We start from the raw sequence: 20,127 nt of genomic DNA on the forward strand, positions 1-20,127 counted from the left end.
TTATTACCTTTCATCACAGTGAGGAACATGTGGAATCCGCTGTGGTGGATGATCATGTTTATGTTAAATCTTGTGTAGTTGTGTGTCTTGTTGCTTTTTTACTTAGAATGATTGTATGGTAATTTGAATTTCACTGTACCTTAATTGGTACATGTGGCAATAAACTGACCTTGAAACCTTGAACAAATAAATCTTTGCAATATTGCAAAATAAGTCAGTATTTTCAACTGAATGCTTAACGAATTGACGGCAAGACAATTTACTAATTATGTATGGTATTCAACAGACGGCATGAATTAGCAAAGTAAACAAAAGATTGGAATAATGTCAGTACAACGTGCGAGATTAGTAATTTGATGGGAATTTGCAGGAGCAGATAGTAAGCAGGTTATACTTTGGACAAAACTGCTCTCTTTGAGCAGTTCTGACCTAAAATGTCATTAGGAATCCTATTTTATCTTATGCTAATGGCAGACTAAAAAAATATTAATTAAAAGAGACAGCTGCAAGGGACATTTAATGATATGCCCATTTTGAAACAGAGCTGTGGTAAGATTTCCCACAATGACAATGACGTGTTTGTTCATTTCTTTGTGATTCTGATTGAGGGGATTACTGACCACAAGTGCACACTAGATAAATCTGATACACATGTGATGGACCTATGCAAGAGGAGATCTACAAAGGAGTCTGAACAAGGGTCTCGACCCGAAATGTTACCTATTCCTTTTCTCCAGAGATGCTGCCTGACCCGCTGAGTTACTCCAGCATTTTGTGTCAATCGTCTGTTTAAACCAGCATTTGCAGTTCCTTCCTCTACAAAGGGGTTGTCAGGATTGGAAAATTATAGTTACTAGGGGAAACTTGCTATGTTGGTATTGTTTTCTTTGAAATAAAGGAGTTGAATAGGAGATTTTATTTAAATATAAAAAATAAGACCAAACAGGCTGATCAAGATTGGCAGAAAGGGCAGTTATTTGGAGACACATAAACTATGGATGCTGGAATCTGGAGCAACAAATAATCTGTTGGAGAAACTCATGTAGTGGAGCAGCATCTGTGGGGGAAAAGGAATGGTCAACAATTCGGGTCAAAAACCTGCATCAGGACGAGATTGGAGAAGGAAGGTGCCCATGTAAAGAGGAGAGAAGCAGTAGTGAGACAGGGGCAAAAGATGATTGCCTGCATCAAATTCTTCCTGCGATTATCTGAATTGCTACCAAATGTTTCCACTTTTTCCCAAAAATGCTGGATGGTTAACACTTAAGTTTGGGTAAAAGAATCAAAGGGGATGGGAGAATGAATCAGTTGTAATGGCACAAGGAAGTAAGATGGGAGGAATGGAACAACTCTTTGGGTGTGCTTATGTTGGGAGCTTGCATGGACCTGAAGAGCTGAATGGCTTTTATATTACAATAAGAATTAAATGGTGAAGCTGACCAGGGATCATATTACCTTGGAACTTAATCAGATACAGCTAATTAATTATATTTTGATTCCTTTGAGAAGACCTGTTCATTAGTATAAATGTACATTAATTTAAATAAAGCATTGTACATGTGAGTATGAGATATTTTACATAAGAAAGATTGAGAAACTAGATTAAGATTTAAAAATATAATTCATGATTCTCAGTGAATATACATTAGGAAATATAAACATTGTGAAAAATAGTCTATCTATGGGCAGCTAATAAGGTTGAGGATAGTATTTGATTATTCATTTTTTAAATCTCACCAGAGTGGTACATCTAAGAATAGGGATGCATTTTTGAAAGCAGTGGAAGATGAGCTAAAAAATAATGAACAGTGAATAAAACCATATGAGAGCAAACTAGCAAGAAACATAACATATTAAGAACTTTTATCAGTACTGCTAGAGCTGGAAAAAACCCCATCATAATGGGTAAAAAGGAAGTGCCTGAGACGTTAAAAAAAATGTTTTGTAACGGTTTCACTGCTGAGGTCACATGTAACTTTAGGGTAAGTCATGTACTATGTTGATAAGCAATTTCTCAGTAAACTCCCGAAAGCAAGCAGATGTTATGATGGCCTTTTACTATCAGGCAGGCTTCCTGTACTCCAAGAAGCAAGACATCTGCTACGACTAAGTCCCTTCTTGTCTATGATCAAATTATAAGAAATATCTTTATCAATTTACTCTTGCAAATTATATAATACTGTTATACCTTCATGTTCTTGAAAATTTTCTTTGCAAAAACTTCTACATTCAAAACTGTTACCATTTTCAGCACTTTCCTAAACACCTTGAATCTTTACCGTGCATAGGCTAAAAAGGTCTCATTCTATTGTTTCCGGTTATCACATTTAAAGAGAAAATACTTAATGAACAATGCAATACAATTACCTTGGCAACTCCTGGCTATAACAGCATCTCCGAAAAATCCATCAGCACATTCATCACAAAACCGACCAGTAATTCCCTGAATGCATCGTAGGCATTCGCCTGTCAATGCATTGCAGCAGCCAGGTATTGATAGATCAAGATTATTATTGCACTGGCAAGGCTGACAAGAGCCACCTGGTTTAGTGGGGCGTCCAAAGTACCCTTCAGAGCATCTGGTTAACAAAAACAAGGTTGAAAAAGGAATTATTTACTGATAAACATATTGCTGTGGGCTGCAAAAAGTTACTTCAAATACAATTATTTCTAGAAATAAAAACTGTATTGTTATAATGATATATCATAGAATATTTATCTATATAGCACCGAGGAAGTTGAGATAGAATTAGGTCCAGCATATTTTCCATTGTGAGTACATACATTGTGGTACCATATGTTGAGGGCATTTGTAGATGGAGGCAGTGCCGGATAAACATAGTAGCAAAAGTAGCATTTGCTAAGGGCCCAGCACTTTTGAGGGCCCCGTGCTAAATGCTTGAAATCGACATCCCACTGGGGGGCGCTGTGTTGCACACGCCGCTCCCCAACCACCGGTTTTTCTTATAAAGAAAATCATGAATTGCTGAACCACAGTTTACATTGAAGCACCTTCACTTAAACGTATGCCTTACGTTTACTGACAGCTATTCACAATTAGGTTACCTTTGGTTATCTGGCCACAAACTTTTGGGATTCACTGACAGTGTGGACCTTTACTGCACTATTCTCTCTTCCAGTCAATCATGCCAACTCACTCTCAATCTGTCAGCATGTTTGCCTTTGTTCCAGTACCCCATTATTGCCATAAAATATCGCCGTGAGCCTCCTTTACACTTTAGAGAAACAACGCGGAAACAGACCCTTTGGCCCACTGAGTCCGTGCCGACCAGCGATCACTCCATACACTAGATAGACACAAAATACTGGAGTAACTCAGCGGGTCAGGCAGCATCACTGGAGAAAAAGATTAGGTGACGTTTCGGGTCGGAAACCTTCCCAGATCCCATACACTAGCATTATCCTACACATTCGGGACAATATACATTTTTTTAACCAAAGCCAATTAGGCTACAAGCCTGTATTTGGAGCGGTGGAGAAAAATGGAGCTCCAGGAGAATACCGTGTCACAGCGCACTCTTCACTTTTTCCAAGGCCTCCAAATCCTTTATGTAATGTGGTGAAATGCACACAATAATCTAAATGTGGCCAAGACAGAGTCATATACAAAATGAATTGAAATTTTCTGTACTCAATGCCCCCACAGATGGGCAAGCTTGCCTTATGCCTTCCTCATGACCCACTCCACTTGTGTTGTTACATTCAGGATGCAATGGATTTGCAATCCAAGATCTCCCTGTATCACAGTGCTCGTGAGGATTCATGCCATTTACAGTTTCGTTCAGTTTAGTTTTGAGATACTATGCGGAAACAGGTCCTGCCCACCGAGTCCACGCCGACCAGCAATCTCCGCACATTAACATTATCCTAGACAAACTATGGAAAATTTACAATGTTACCAAAGCCAATTTGCCTACAGACCTATATGTCTTTGGAGTGTGGGAGGAAACAGGAGCTCCAGAGGAAATCCCACTCCAGTCACTGGGAGAACCTACAAACTTTGTACAGATAGCACCCATAGACAGGATTGAACCCGGGTCCCAGGCGCTGTAAGGCAGCATCTCTACTGCTGTACCACTGCTGTATACAGGGGTTCCCTGGGTTACGTAAGGGTTCCTGTGAATTGAACACAAATTGGAATTCCTGTAAGTCAGATGCAATGTGAAATCTTTATCCCAGACGGTCTTATGGAACTTTAGTTGAATTTATGTTTAAAAATTCAGTGTGGAAACAGGCTCTTCATCCCACCTAGTCCATGCTGACCATCGATCACCCATTCATACTAGTTCTATGTTATCCCCCTTTCTTATCCACTCCCAAAACATTAGGGGCAACTTACCGAGGCCAATTTAACACACAAATCCGTGCATCTTTGGGATGTGCGAGGAAACCGGAGCACCCGGATGAAAGTCATGTGGTCACAGGGTGGTTGTGCAAACTCCACACAGACAGTACCCGAGGTCAGGGTCGAACCTGGGTTTCTGGCACTCTGCGACAGCAGGTCTACCTGCTGCACCACTGATTTGCAACGAGTGGAGTGGAGGACAGTGTAGATGACAAGTTGTAACCATTGAGTAAACTGCGAAAGGTGTTTGTCAGAATGCAGCATGCATCGACTGACCAGGCAGCTAAACTACAGATCAATGAGAAAACTAACCACAATTTTAGAATAGAAAAAGGTGTTCATAAGTTCGTAAGTTATCGGAGCAGATTTCAGCCATTCGGCCCATTGAACTACTCCGCCATTCAATCATGACTGATCAACTTTTCTTTCACGGCCCCATTCTCCTGTCTCCTCCCCAAAACCCCTGACACCCGTACTAATCAACAATCTGCCATTCTCCACCTTAAAAATACCCATTCGGATTAGATAAATCAATATTAATAGAGGGCGGCATGGTGGCACAGCGGTACAGTTGTTGCCTTACAGTGCCAGCGACCCGGGTTTGATACTGACTACGGGTTCTGTCTGTGCGGTTTGTACATTCTCCCTATGACCGCATGGGATTTCTCCAGGTGCTCCGGTTTCCTCCTACATTGCAAAGATGTACAGGTTTGTAAGTTAATTGGCTTCGGTAAAAATTGCCAATTGTCCCTAGTGTGTAGTAGTGTTAATGTGCTGGGATCGCTGGTCGGCGCGGACTCAGTGGGCCGAAGGACCTGTTTCTGCACTGTATCTCTAAACTAAATTAAAATACTCATACTGCTGGGTTTGTAAACTGCCCATTTTTCGTGTTGCCTGCAAACTTACTAATCAACACACCAAATCACTTATAAACTCAAATCATTTATATATCCAAATCATTTATATATTCACAAGCAGTAAACGTCCCAGCACTGATCCCTGTGGAACAACACTGGTCATAGTGCCCCAGTCAAAACAAAAACTCATTCACCACTACTCTCTACTGCCAAGCAACTTGTGAATGTAATGCCCATAAAGTCTGTGGATTGTTAGAAAATCGATCTGGTTCATCAATAATTTTATTCAGGAAATGTAAAAATCGATTCATCAGTTTGTATTCCTGGAAATCACGGGTAACAGTCAGGAAGTTAAACTTTGTGTTGACTCCGAGGCAACGAGCCAACTGAATTTGTCCTTGCCAATAAAAGAATATTACCAACAAAATATATAATGCAGCACGGAATGAAAAATAAATGCATCAAAGCAAACATTACACAACCAAAGCCCTTCTTAGACTGTCCCCATCAACTGAAAATTGTTGATCACTTTCCCTTGATTGAAATCTCAGCGACATTGAAAGGAAACCCATCGCGATTGTATTTCACCAAATGAACTTTCATACTTGCGGTTATTTTAAGATACAGTTTGGGGGCGAGTACTTTGGTGTTGTACTTGTCCGTAAGTATTTTCCTGTGTTACTCACGGGCAAGTGAGCAAGGTGTGAGGGAGCCAGCGTTTTGTTTTCTTGTGGGGACTGGAAGCGGTCGCAGAGTCCCAGGCTCCAGTGAAGGAGATTGTATCACTGATAATTCAGCAGTGGGTGAAGGCGCTGCAGCCGCGGGTTCAAGTCCCAACGCAGTCACATCTTTCTGACATTCAGATTACATCGAATTTACTGATACCCAAGGTATGTAAGTTGAAAACACTTCCAAATTCTCCATTACCTTTGCATTGCATGCTTTCTAGTTAGTTTCGGCAACGGATAGCAATATTTAAATATTTTTAAATCTTGAGAAAATTTGCTGAGGCCTTATTTTTCTCATGCAAAGTTTGTTCTCTTGTTTTCTCTCGTATCTCGGTTCATCACCAATGATTTTCATACATGATATTATCTCAACACATATGTTTTGTATCTATGTTTTGTAAATAAAGTGGATGAGCTTGAGGCTCAGTTAGACATATGCAAGTATGATGTCGTGGGAATTACAGACACATGGCTACAAGAGGACTAGGGCTGGGAACTTAATATTCAGTGGTATACGACCTATCAAAAAGACAGACAGGTGGGCAGAGGTGGTGGAGTCGCTCTGTTGGTAAGGAATGATATTCACTCCCTTGCAAGGGGTGACATAGAATCAGGAGATGTAGAATCAGTATGGATAGAAATGAGGAATTGTAAGGGTAAAAAGATCCTAATGGGAGCTATCTACAGGCCCCCAAACAGTAGCCTCGACATAGGGTGCAAGTTGAATCAAGAGCTAAAATTGGCATGTCGCAAATGTAATGCTACGGTGGTTATGCGAGATTTCAACATGCAGGTATACTGGGAAAATCAGGTTGGAACTGGACCCCAGGAAAGGGAGTTTATGGAGTGCCTAGGTTTGTATACACTGGAATTTAGAAGGATGAGAGGGGATCTTATTGAAACATATAAGATTATTAAGGGGTTGGACACGTTAGAGGCAGGAAACATGTTCCCAATGTTGGGTGAGTCCAGAACCAGAAGCCACAGGTTAAGAATAAGGGGTAGGACATTTGAAAAGGAGATGAGGAAAAACCTTTTCAGTCAGAGAGTTGTAAATCTGTGGAATTCTCTGCCTCAGAAGGCAGTGGAGGCCAATTCTCTGAATGCTTTCATGAGAGAGTTAGATAGAGCTCTTAAGGATAGCGGAGTCAGGGGGTATGGGGAGAAGGCAGGAACGGGGTACTGATTGAGAATGATCAGCCATGATCACATTGAATGGTGGTGTTGGCTCGAAGGGCCAAATGGCCTACTCCTGCGTCTATTGTCTATCAATAGTGCAACTCAGTAAGTTTATATCCCTAAACTCTGCAACTTTCCATCCTCTTCAAGCCTTCTTTAAAGAACATGTTTTCAAGCTGGCTTTCATCACATCCCTTGTATTCATTTCACAAGCCTCTGTAGCCATCTGTCCTTTATGGTTGTGCGAAATGTATTGGTACATTTTCTTTGCCAGTGATACAAGTAGCAGTTCAAGTTACTTTGGCATATATATATATATATATATATATATTATTTTTTTGGGGGGGGGGTTTTTAAGGCAAATTCAGAAAAGTAGGGTTCTATTTATTTAAATTCATTTCACCTAATGAACTCCTGGTACAATTGAAATAGAAAGGAAAACACTGAAGACATATTTGGTGAGGCCAGTCTAATTCGGACAGGTATAGACAATATACTATTTTTATACTAAGAGTGGTTGGTGCCTGAAACGCAGGCATTTAAGTGGCTTAAATGCCATAATCAGGGCACCTGTGTATGCAGGGAATGCATGGATATAGATCTGTGCCGGCAGAAATTAGTTTAAGTAGCATTATGTTCGTCATGGACATTGTGGACCAAAGGGCCTGTTCCTGTGCAGTACTGATCCACAGATTTATAGTGAAATTTGATGGGAAGCACTATTACCCGTCCTAAATGCCAAGATGCTGATCACACAACTAATTATTAAGATCTTCTGGAAGGTCTATCCTACTGTTCCACTGGTTGTATGATATAAGATGAGGGGAGATTAACTTAGGATACAAAAGGTTTTCAAAAGAAGAGCCAATTCTGGGTTTAGTGATCAGACATAATGTCCACTTTTCTTTATAGAAAATTGTAGTGAATAAAATGTTTTTTGGGAGTGGAGGGAATCTAATAGTTCAGTAATCCAAACTAAGAGCAGGAAGGGTTGAGAATATATTACATAGACATATCTTAGATATGTGATCATGGCTGATTATTACTCTATTTTTTTTTAATAGTCACAGTACTCTTCAATGATTACTGTAATGTTTATTTCATCTTCAGGAGATAAGTGGCCATGTGTGTACTTCAGTCATAGTACGTAAACGGTAATTTCCCATTGAAATATTTAACAGTTAGTCTCGAGTTAAAACAACTGCATATGGAACGTGCAATTCTTCCATTTGATGCATGTTGGAAGATAAGATAACTTGTTTACCATCAAATCATTGCTCATAGTAACAGGTAAACTTATGTTACAGTGGCTATCTTGAAAATAACAACATTTTTTTTTAAGTACAATGAAGAATATTTACTTTGTACACTTTTTAATTTAATTTTAGGTTTCTAAATGATAATTTCATCAACTGCCTTGAAATAAATGGAAGGTTGAAAGTTGAGAATATTGCTGCAAGGGATTTAAAGGATTTTGACTCATTGAAGGTAATATAAATTATATTAACATAGAAACATAGAAAATAGGTGCAGGAGTAGGCCATTCGGCCCTTCGAGCCTGCACCGCCATTCAATATGATCATGGCTGATCATTCAGCTCAGTAGCCTGTACCTGCCTTCTCTCCATACCCCCTGATCCCTTTAGCAAAAAGGGCCACATCTAACTCCCTCTTAAATATAGCCAATGAACTGGCCTCAACTACCTTCTGTGGCAGAGAATTCCACAGACTCACCACTCTCTGTGTGAAGAAATGTTTTCTCATCTCGGTCCTAAAAGACTTCCCCCTTATCCTTAAGCTGTGACCCCTGGTTCTGGACTCCCCCAACATCGGGAACAATCTTCCCGCATCTAGCCTCTCCAATCCCTTAAGAATTTTATATGTTTCTATAAGATCCCCCCTCAGTCTTCTAAATTCCAGCGAGTACAATCCCAGTCTATCTAGTCTTTCCTCATATGCAAGTCCCGCCATCCCAGGGATCAATCTGGTGAACCTTCTCTGTACTCCCTCTAAGGCAAGAATGTCTTTTCTCAGGTTAGGAGACCAAAACTGCACACAGTACTCCAGGTGCGGTCTCACCAAGGCCCTGTACAACTGCAGCAGAACCTCCCTGCTCCTAAACTCAAATCCTCTTGCTATGAATGCCAACATACCATTCGCTTTCTTCACTGCCTGTTGCACCTATACGCTTGCTTTCAATGACTGGTGCACCATGACACCCAGGTCACGTTGCATCTCCCCTTCTCCCAATCGGTCACCATTCAGGTAATACTCTGCTTTCCTGTTCTTGCCGCCAAAGTGGATAACCTCACATTTATCCACATTATATTGCATCTGCCATGCATTTGCCCACTCGCCTAATCTATCCAAGTCACTCTGCAGCCTCCTAGCATCCTCCTCGCAGCTAACACTGCCACCCAGCTTCGTGTCATCCGCAAACTTAGAGATGTTGCATTCAATTCCCTCGTCCAAATCATTAATATACACTGTAAATAACTGGAGTCCCAGCACTGAGCCTTGTGGTACCCCACTAGTCACTGCCTGCCATTCCGAAAGGGACCCGTTTATTCCTACTCTTTGCTTCCTGTCCGCCAACCAATTTTCTATCCACCTCAACACTGAACCCTCAATACCGTGTGCTTTAAGTTTGTACACCAATCTCCTATGTGGGACCTTGTCGAAGGCCTTCTGAAAGTCCAGATATAACACATCGACTGGTTCTCCCTTATCCACTCTACTAGTTACATCCTCGAAAAATTCTATAAGATTCGTCAGACATGATTTGCCTTTGGTAAATCCATGCAGACTTTGTCCGATGATTTCACCACTTTCCAAATGTAATGCTATCACATCTTTAATAACTGACTCTAGCATTTTCCCCACTACCGATGTTAGGCTAACTGGTCTATAATTCCCCGTTTTCTCTCTCCCTCCCTTTTTAAAAAGTGGGGTTACATTAGCTACCCTCCAGTCCTCAGGAACTACTCCAGAATCTAAAGAGTTTTGAAAAATTATCACTAATGCATCCACTATTTCTGAGGCTACTTCCTTAAGCACTCTGGGATGCAGCCTATCTGGCCCTGGGGATTTATCTGCCTTTAATCCATTTAATTTACCTAACACCACTTCCCGACTAACCTGGATTTCCCTCAGTTCCTCCATCTCTTTAGACCCCCGGTCCCCCGCTATTTCCTGCAGACGGTTTATGTCTTCCTTAGTGAAGACAGAACCAAAGTATTTGTTCAATTGGTCTGCCATCTCCTTGTTCCCTATGATCAATTCACCTGTTTCCGACTGCAAGGGACCTACATTTGTCTTAACTAATCTTTTTCTCTTGACATATCTATAAAAGCTTTTGCAGTCTGTTTTTATGTTCCTTGCCAGTTTTCCCTCATAATCTATTTTCCCTTTCCTAATTAAGCCCTTTGTCCTCCTCTGCTGGACTCTGAATTTCTCCCAGTCCTCTGGTATGCTACTTTTTCTGGCTAATCTGTATGCTTCATCTTTTGTTTTAATACTATCCTTGATTTCCCTTGTTAGCCACGGATGCACTACCTTTCCTGGTTTGTTCTTTTGCCAAACTGGGATGAACACTTGTTGTAGTTCATCCATGCGACCTTTAAATGCCTTCCATTGCATGTCCACCGTCAACCCTTTCAGCATCAATCGCCAGTCTATCTTGGACAATTCACGCCTCATACCCTCAATTGGTGCTATATTAAGTTTATCTGTAACTCTCAAATAGCAGTCCAAAATATATTCCGCTATGAATAGATCCAGAATATATTTCAACCAGCTTATACAATTTCATACCTGTTATTTTTAATAGACAGTGAAACATTTATGCTTTTTTGCCTCCATCTTTACCGCTCTGTTGCATGTTCTCATTCACAGCAAATTCACTTATTGCTTCTAAAACAAATGAAAACGTTACCATTTCTGAGCGTCGAGCTCCTACTGTCTCGGGTGATTAGTTTGGCAAGAATAGCACATTACTGTCGTGATGTGTAATGACAGGTGTCTCCCTCCACTATAGTACTTGCAGACATTCCCAATATAACATGTTTATTTTTCCTTTACATGAGCTGTATCATGTCAAAGTATTCCCTTTAAATGAATCATTTCCTAATATAGAGTGGTACAGTATGAAATGGGCCCGTTGGCTCACCACATTCATACCAACCTTCTGCCAATTTACACTATTCCCATTTTCCCGCACAAGGACCATATCCTTCTATGCCTTGCCGATTCAAGTGTCTGCGAAAATAACAGTATAACAGTATAACAGTATAACAGAGCTTTATTTGTCATTCGGTACCGAGGTACCGAACGAAACTACATAGCAGTCATACAAAAAAGAACACAAGACACATAACCCCAACACAAACGTCCATCACAGTGACTCCAAACACCCCCTCACTGTGATGGAGGCAACAAAACTTCCACTCTCTTCCCCACGCCCACGGACAGACAGCTCGTCCCCGACCGACCCGCACAGTCCCCGCAAGGGGATGGAAGTCCCCGCGGCCGAATCGCACCGGGTGCTGAAATGTCTCGCGGCCGAGCCGGGCGATGAAAGGCCCCGCGACCAAGCCTTGCGCAGCTAAGTCCCATGGTCGAGCCGCACCGGGCGATGTTAAGTCCCGCGGCCGAGCCGCACCAGCGATGAAAAGTCCCGCGGCCGAGCTGCACCCGGCGATGTAAAGTCCCACGGCCGAGCCGCACCGGGCGATGTTAGGCCCCGCAGCCGAGCTGCACCGGGCACTGTTAAGTCCAGCGGCCGAGCCGCACCAGCGATGTAAAGTCCCGCGGCCAAGCCGCACCGGGCGATGAAAAGTCCCGCGGCCGAGCCGCACCGGGCGATGTTAGGCCCCGCAGCCGAGCTGCACCGGGCACTGTTAAGTCCAGCGGCCAAGCCGCACCGGGCGATGTAAAGTCCAGCGGCCAAGCCGCACCGGGCGATGTAAAGTCCAGCGGCCAAGCCGCACCGGGCGATGTTAGGCCCCGCAGCCGAGCCGCACCCCGCGCCGTGAGGAAGAGAAAAGTTTCCCCCAACCCCCCACCACCCCCCCACCCACACCACCACCCCCCCCACCCACACCACCACCCCCCCCCCCACACATACACAACCAAAAAAAATACAAAAACCATCCCAACACACAACACACAAAAAAAGGAAAAAAGACGAACAGACTGCTAGCGAGCCGCAGCCGTTAGGCGCCGCCACTTCCGCTGTGTCTTATGTGTCTTAAATATATTAATTGTATTTGATTTCACACCTTCTGTGGTAAAACGTTTCATCCTCAGTCTAAAAAAAACCTAATCCTCAAATTAAAACTATGCCCTCTTGATTTTGGCATCCTCTCCAATGGGAAAATGATTCTGACCATCTTCTACCGTATCAATTTACTTCTCTCAGCTCACTCTTCAGCCTCCTTCTTTCAAAGGAAAATAAGCTTAGCCTATCCAATCTCTCCCCATGACCAATTCCAAGTCTCTCAAATCCAAGCAACATCTTGGTGAATTGCTTCTGCACGTTTCTAGCATAATCACAGCCTTCCTACAATGTGGTGACCAAAAAAGCACACAATGCTCTAATTGCGTTTTGTAAATCCGCAACATGACATCCTAACTCTAATCCCCAGCTTATAAGAGTAAGCATGCCTTCTTCACCACCTTTCCAATTCTGCAATTACATAAATTACTGGCAGATTTAATTCTCACACTCATAAATAATGCAACATCAAAAATTGTTTTTTATAAAATCAATAATTGTGTTTTATTATGGAAATTGAATATTGTCATTTAATTTTCTAATTATGAAAAATCACTGATATTTCAAAATATTACGTTTCAGTGTGAAAGAGCCCTGTACTGTTTCTTTAGTAGAACACTTCATGAGTTAATCCATACCAAATGTGTTTCATTAATGCACAAGTAAATTTAGAAAGCATTGAAGGTTAAATTTTCCTAATAGGTTAGACTGGAGTATTCAAAAGAGAAGTCAACTAAAGTAATTCTCTTTCAAAATAGCTGGGAAGTTCAGTCGCATACTGCATCTGACAAGGAAGATTTTTATTCTTGATTTTCAGATGCAAAGCATCTGTATGTCTCAAACATTAGTAAAGATGCTTCAACTTTTACAGGTTTTTGCTTCTATGTCATTAAGCAATTATATATAACACAGTTCATAAAATGATGTTCTATTATTAAAGTCATACAAAACTTTAGAGTAAACATGCAACCTGGCATGTACTCTTATCAAATGTAACATAAAGAAATGAAGATATAAATAAATATAATTTCTAAGCAAAGCACTAGATTATAATCCATGCAAGAAGCTAAACTGTGAAACAGGTTTACCACTGCAGTCATTTCAGTTTTGGCTTTTTATCATTAGTAAAGCTTTTAATTGCTCCCACCAACAGATAACCATATCTATATTCTTATAGATTCCTCAGTCATAACAAACAGATATCCGGTTTAGTCATTTAATTCATAATCAATATCCAGGTTAGTAACAGTGTACATTCTCTGCTACATAAAGTTTGAGGTAAAAGTTCATGAATTCTTACCTGTCACATCGTGTCCCCGTATAACCAGGAGGACATTGATCACATATTACCTCTCCCCTGGTATCCAGGTGACAAGTCGGACTAAAGCTATGTTGTTCATGGTGAGCAGATGTAGAGACAGATACAAGAAGATAAACCAAAGAAAGGTGTATTAGCTGCATTGCCGAGTGCCCTTTACTGAGATCAACACCATGCAACAGACTAAAACTATTTTTTCTTTCCGGAACCAAAGATAGAGCAGGGATCTCATTCCACCAACATTCTGAATGACTACTTCAGCCAACACTGAGTACTCTAAAGGAATGGCAGCAACTGAACGGTAACTCAGCCTGGAATTCCCTGTCAGTGGTAACTCAGCTCTATAAAAAAGTGGAATGTCCAGCTGCCGTCCTTTGTCACCAAGGTTGGAAAAGCATTAGATCCAAGTATTATCATAAAGTTGGAACTAACTCAAACATCACAACGTGGCATTTGCTCATATTCCTAAAGAACATTTGTCAGGTCTGTCGAAACATTAAAATATCCTATTCAATCAGTGTTATATAAAAATGATTTCTGTATCCTGCGGATCTGCATTTATATTACCATTTCTTTTTGTTCTTGTACATCAATTGGAAACCTACTGAAAGTATCAACAGGAATGCAGGACAAATTGTTTACCTTCAGGAAGCTAACAAAACAGATAATTAAAAAAAACAATGGACTTTAAGAATATCGGAAAAGTTTAAAAGAGAAATCCAGAAAAAAATAGGAAAATATTCAAGCACTATTGATAGATATTTGTGTAATTAAATTAGGAATGATCAAAGTAGGTTGAAAAAGCAAGAACTGTTTGTAATGTCGGATGAGAAAATAACAGGCATACTAGACATGTCCCGACTCAGTTTTCTGATGAATAGGTATTTGGGAACCGAGCACCATAACAGTGAAGGTTATTCAAAGAGAATTTTTACTCTAGGCTTGGATAGAGTGGATATGGAGAGGATATTTCCACTAGTGGGAGTGTATAGGACTAGAGGTCATCACCTCAGAATTAAAGGACGTTCTTTTAGGAAGGAGATGAGGAGGAATTTCTTGTGGTGAATCTGTGAAATTCTTTGCCACAGAAGGCTGTGGAGACAAAGTCAGTGGATATATTTAAGGCAGAGATAGATAGATTCTTGATTAGTACGGTTGTCAGAGGTTATGGGGAGAAGGCAGGAGACCGGAATTAGGAGGGAGAGACAGATCAGCCATGATTGAATGGCAGAGTAGACTTGATGGGCCCAATGGCCTAATTCTACTCCTGCCACATGATCTTATAGAAATTATTTAAACTTGAGATAGAGAAATCAGCTATCTTATGTTTTATATTCTGAGAAAACCAAAAGCCATGTATGGATATGTAGTTCTTGTAAGTATTTATTTTAGGAATAATGATATTTGAATATTTTTTTTAAGAGAAGCCAGAATAAAATGGGCAGGTTTGGCTAAAATTCTTGAAAAAAGTCGAAGGCAATGGAAATGTTGCTGGAGATTTGCGGAATTATTTCTCAGGAAAAAAAGTCTTAATTATGTTGTTGATATAACAAAGATAATGGAATTGCACTTTATGTGGATTTCATGAATTTCCAAAGATTAATATATTTGAAGAGGAAATATGGCCACATTTTCCACAAAATAATTGGAAGGAAGAAGGTGGTGGGATAGGAAGAAATTCTAAATATGGAAAGACATTATGAAAGACATCAACGAAGGCTAATAAAAGGACTTTAGCAAGGCCTTTGACAAGGGCCCACATGGGCTAGTATGGAAGGTTGGATCCAGCATGAGATAGCCAAGTGGGTACAAAATTGGCTTGATGGAAGGAGATAGAGGGTGATTGTGGAGGGTTGTTATTCCAATTATTGGCGGATGACCAGTGGTGTGTGACCAGAATCGCTACTGGCTCCAATGTTGTTTTATATCTGTATTAACAATGTGGATGATAATGTTTTTAACATGGTTGGTCAGCTGCAGAGCCTGTTACAATTACAATGTTTAAAATACATTTGGAACATAAATAGAAAAGGTTTAGAAAGATATCGGCCATGCAGAGGCAAATGGGACTAACTTAGATGGGGCCTCTTAGTTGGCTGAAGGGCCGTTTCTGTATTGTATGATTCCATGACTCCAATAAAAACAGTTGTCACAGAAGGCTCCCTGCAGGGTTGTTTATGGAATGTATATTCCATCTTTTATTTATCATTTATTATTGAGCATGAGAATAGTGTTGTAGCCGGGTCCACTGTAACAGAAACTTCCCTACATTTCATTTCCATTCATTTCACACATTGAAAGGAAATTGTTTTATAATAATAGAAGGGTCAACAAACCCGTGACACTGACTTGCAGTTCAACTGCAACTTTATTAAAATAAATTCATGGAATTATGCGGTGGCTTTAGGATCACGTTGCATGAGAATGTTCATGATTCTGTGAACATTTGTATCCTCTAAAGTATTCTGAAAATGTAAGCTCCATTAAGTTGTTGCCAACTGACTCTTCTCCATGTAAAATATATTAGATAGACGTTAGATCCTGGAGCCATGAATCTTGACTTATCAGGTGTTTTCTAATATTGAATAAAAATTTAATTTTCTTTTTTTTAATTAAAGGAGGCCTTGTGCTTAATAAATAAGTGATTCACTGTCTCTGCAGTTGTCATCTTGACAACATGACAGAATTAAGGTGGGGGTGAGGGATAATGATTCATGCTGCAACAAAAGAAGCATTAAAGCAGCAACAGAATTCTTAGAACCCTAGAGAAGTGATTTTAGAAAACACACACACTCACACATATGCAGACTTAGACACACATAAACACACACAGACACAGACACACACGTACACATACACAGACACAAATACACACAACACACACACACAGTGTACTGCTCCACATAATATTCCTCAATGTGCACCTTTGATAATTTCAGAACAATTAAATTATGTGGCGCTTTCAGAGATTTTCCTAATGGACAGTTTTAATTATGCTTCATACACATTAATTATGCTGGCACATGATGTTGTTTCCCATGTGCATGTACCCAAATATTTGCATGAAAAAAATCCTCTGTATCAGACTGCTGAACCATGATGGATTTCAGGTGACATATTTTTTTATTAGGAACAAAACAAGTTTGACAAAAAGTGAGCAAAATAGCAAAAGGGTTCAAGATGGGACAGGAAAGTAGTTTCAAGACAATGTGTAAGTATGCAGGTAAGTTCCATAAACAATAATTAAGGCGAGGATTTGCAAGTGTGTCTTAGCAAGAGAGGTTTCAGAGATTGCTGAAAGAAATTGCATAGCCATTGGTGGGGGAGTTGCGTTACTCTATATTGCTGCTGTCTTCAAGCCCAAATAGTCTTCTTCCACACTATCACCATCTTGAATTCTATGATCCTCAGGGATGGGCAGACATGTGGCCAATTAAATTTAACCTAGATAAATGTAATGAAGGGGTAGGAAATGTGCAATTTAATATAAACAATGCAATTCCATTGAAGATGTAAGCGTTGGACTTTGCATTGCGTAAATCTTTGAAGGTGAAAGCTCAGGAGGAGGAAGTGATTAAACATGATACAGGAAATTATTATTTGTAAAGAAAGACAGAATATAAAAGTAAGGAGGTTACACTGAACCTCCATAAATCTTAAGAGATTGTTATAGTGTTGTGCCAATTCTGACCAGTTTATTACAGACGTCCGTCTGAAGAAGGGTCTCGACCCGAAACGTCACCCATTCCTTCTCTCCCGAGATGCTGCCTGACCTGCTGAGTTACTCCAGCATTTTGTGAATACTACAAGAGGGATGTGAGAGCCTGACAAACAATACAGGAAAGTAAGGGTTTTTAGTTACATGGTTAGACGAAAGAGGCTGGGAATGTTCTCCATACAGAAAGAAGAACGAGAGGCGATTTGATAAAAGTGTTCAAACATCAATGATGCAGACAAAAAGAATTAAAAGAAATTGGATCCATTAGTAGATCAAGAACCATAGGATTTGGTAAAGCATTTAAAGCATTTGGTAAAATAATCAAAAAGGTTTAGTATACCACAGGTCAAAAAGGTGTGTAAAACAGATCCAATAGTTGTCGTCAAAGACAACTGGAATGCTACTGAAGGAAGGGCTGATGGACTGAATGTTCTTCTTTCATGCTGCATAGATTTTATTTTTCTATTTGAAAACGCTACACTGAATACAGACAAATGAACGTGATAGCTGTTCATTCACATTTAGATACTGCCTTGGACTACAATATAGGAAATTATTGTTATGTGCTACAAATACAGTTGAAATTATATCATACTTACTTATTTGAAGAAATTAGTAAAGGACAACTGCAAGGCTGACAGTCATTAGGTGTTCCTCGAGTCGGATTTCCATAAAACCCAGGACGACATTTATCACAAAACAAGCCAATTGTGTCATGTTGACAGTTCTAAAATAAATAAAATTTATTTAAAAACCTTCTTGATCAGACAATTTACTTAATTGATTTACTAAATACATCTGAATTATGTGTCTCTTTACCAAATTCTTGGAAGAGTTGCCAGTAAACCAAAATGAATTTTGAAAAGAGCTCAAATAGTTGCATTGCCTGAAACAATTGATCCATTTTTAAATACTGTTTCCCTTCTTCTCATTGAGCAAAATAGGACTCCTTTGCCAAACTTCACAATTCTATTGTGCATCAGAAATTGACAAGCTTCAAGATTCAATAATGCTCTTTTGGGAAGAATAACCAGATCGTCACTGAAATTGCAGCAATGCTCGAGTTTGGAACTTAACAATGTAAGGCACACAATTCCCATATCGTTATCACGTGGAAGGAGTGTGTACTTTGATGTATAATTTAGAACATCACATAGATATACATAGAAGTGAATTTGTTATGAAAAGCAACATTTTCTGATCATAAAGTGGGTATTTTATAGATAGAATCTGTGAGCTTCCAAGTAATAAAATATATTATTGTGAGTATTACAACCTCAGAGTTGCAGGGACATTATGCTCATAACTCTGGCTCAAGACGTTCAAAGCATACATTTTATTTTTCTGTAGTTTCTGCAGTAATATCCTGCCTTGCTGTTCCCATACACTTATCTGGCATCACAGAGAGCACTTAAAAACATTTTTATCATATATTGCACCATCTCTCCCTCCTTCCCAATATCCCCCCAACTCCCACCCCACTGGAAGATGCATTCAATTGTATTTGAAAATGTACTCTGGTGCAAAGTTAGCTTTAGAGGAAGTGCAGCAGAATAGCAACTGACTGTGGCCTGTGGTCCAGAGGGAATCTGGACTGATCAAAACTGGTAATGTAATTGATCAGAGACCATGAGATGTTAGGTGGAAGTCTGATAGAAGTGGCAGGGGGAAGTATCTCAAAAGGAGGAGGACCCCGTGGCCACTAGGAAGATGTTGACGAAGTGGTGGGCAATGGGGTCTGGATTAATCACGGGTGATGGCTGGGTGGGTGGTGGATTGAATAAAGGACCAGGTGCAGAAAGGAACACAGGGAGAAGAATTCAGGCTGCAATCAAGTGTAATAGCAATGTCAAAATCCTGATAGGGGGCTTGGAGTAGGAGTGGAGAATGTCTGAACATTTTGGCATTATGAGTGACATCAGAGGTGGGCCTGTGGGAGAGTAGATAGAAGAAGGAAAGGTAAGGGACCTAAATGAATCCTAATCAATCAGTTCATTCTGAAGAACTATTTGTCCCAGTGGCCAACAATTGCCATACCGAGGACAACTCAAAACTTGCTCCCATACAATTTTTTTTTTAAAGTATGGCACGTAATTAATATTAACCTATGCCTGATCATGCAGAAATCATGAGTCTAATGGGGTTGAGAGGAAAAGATAGATCAGCCATAATTGAATGGCTGAGTAGATTTGATGGGCCAAATGGCCTAATTAGGCTCCTAGAACTTAAGAAATGCTCAGCAGGTCACACCACATCTATGAGAAAAGATTTAATGTTTTAGGCTGCAGACCCTCTCTTCCCATAGATGTGGCCTGAATAGCCAAGTATTTCCAGCATCTTCAGTTTTTATTTTGTAACTACCCGCAAATCTATTGCTAACTGCTTTGTGAATTTGCTTGAAATTGCTGGTCTACATGTAGGCAGTGGTGTACCAGATACTAAAGAAGCTTTACTTCTCTTCAAAACTTCTGTAATAATCTTGTTATATGAGAGTTAATAGGCGTTCCTCCTAGAGTTCTGCACGACAAACAAAAATCAAATAATTCTACGTAGACCATTACGCCATGTTATAAGCAGAACAAGCTGCTGAAAAGATGAAGAGGAAAGAGCTCTGAGCGGAAGGCAAAATGTACCTAAGTCTTTATGGTGAAACTCTCTTACCTGAACACCCTCAATAAACAATGTGT

At 40.2% G+C, this 20,127-nt stretch overlaps 1 protein-coding gene across 1 annotated transcript in view; it reads right to left on the minus strand.

Annotated features, from left to right (window-relative positions):
• Positions 1–20,127, minus strand: part of lama2 (laminin, alpha 2) — a 292,372-nt gene that overhangs the window by 130,964 nt on the left and 141,281 nt on the right. The window contains exons 17-19 of the mRNA XM_078399541.1: positions 18,040–18,167; positions 13,705–13,791; positions 2,368–2,579 (exon numbers count right to left, since the gene is read on the minus strand). Of these exons, the coding sequence (XP_078255667.1) occupies positions 2,368–2,579; positions 13,705–13,791; positions 18,040–18,167 (427 nt within the window). The remainder of the gene's footprint in view (positions 1–2,367; positions 2,580–13,704; positions 13,792–18,039; positions 18,168–20,127) is intronic.

Source organism: Rhinoraja longicauda, chromosome 5 (assembly GCF_053455715.1).
Source record: "Rhinoraja longicauda isolate Sanriku21f chromosome 5, sRhiLon1.1, whole genome shotgun sequence".
In the NCBI taxonomy this organism is placed as follows: domain Eukaryota; kingdom Metazoa; phylum Chordata; class Chondrichthyes; order Rajiformes; family Arhynchobatidae; genus Rhinoraja; species Rhinoraja longicauda.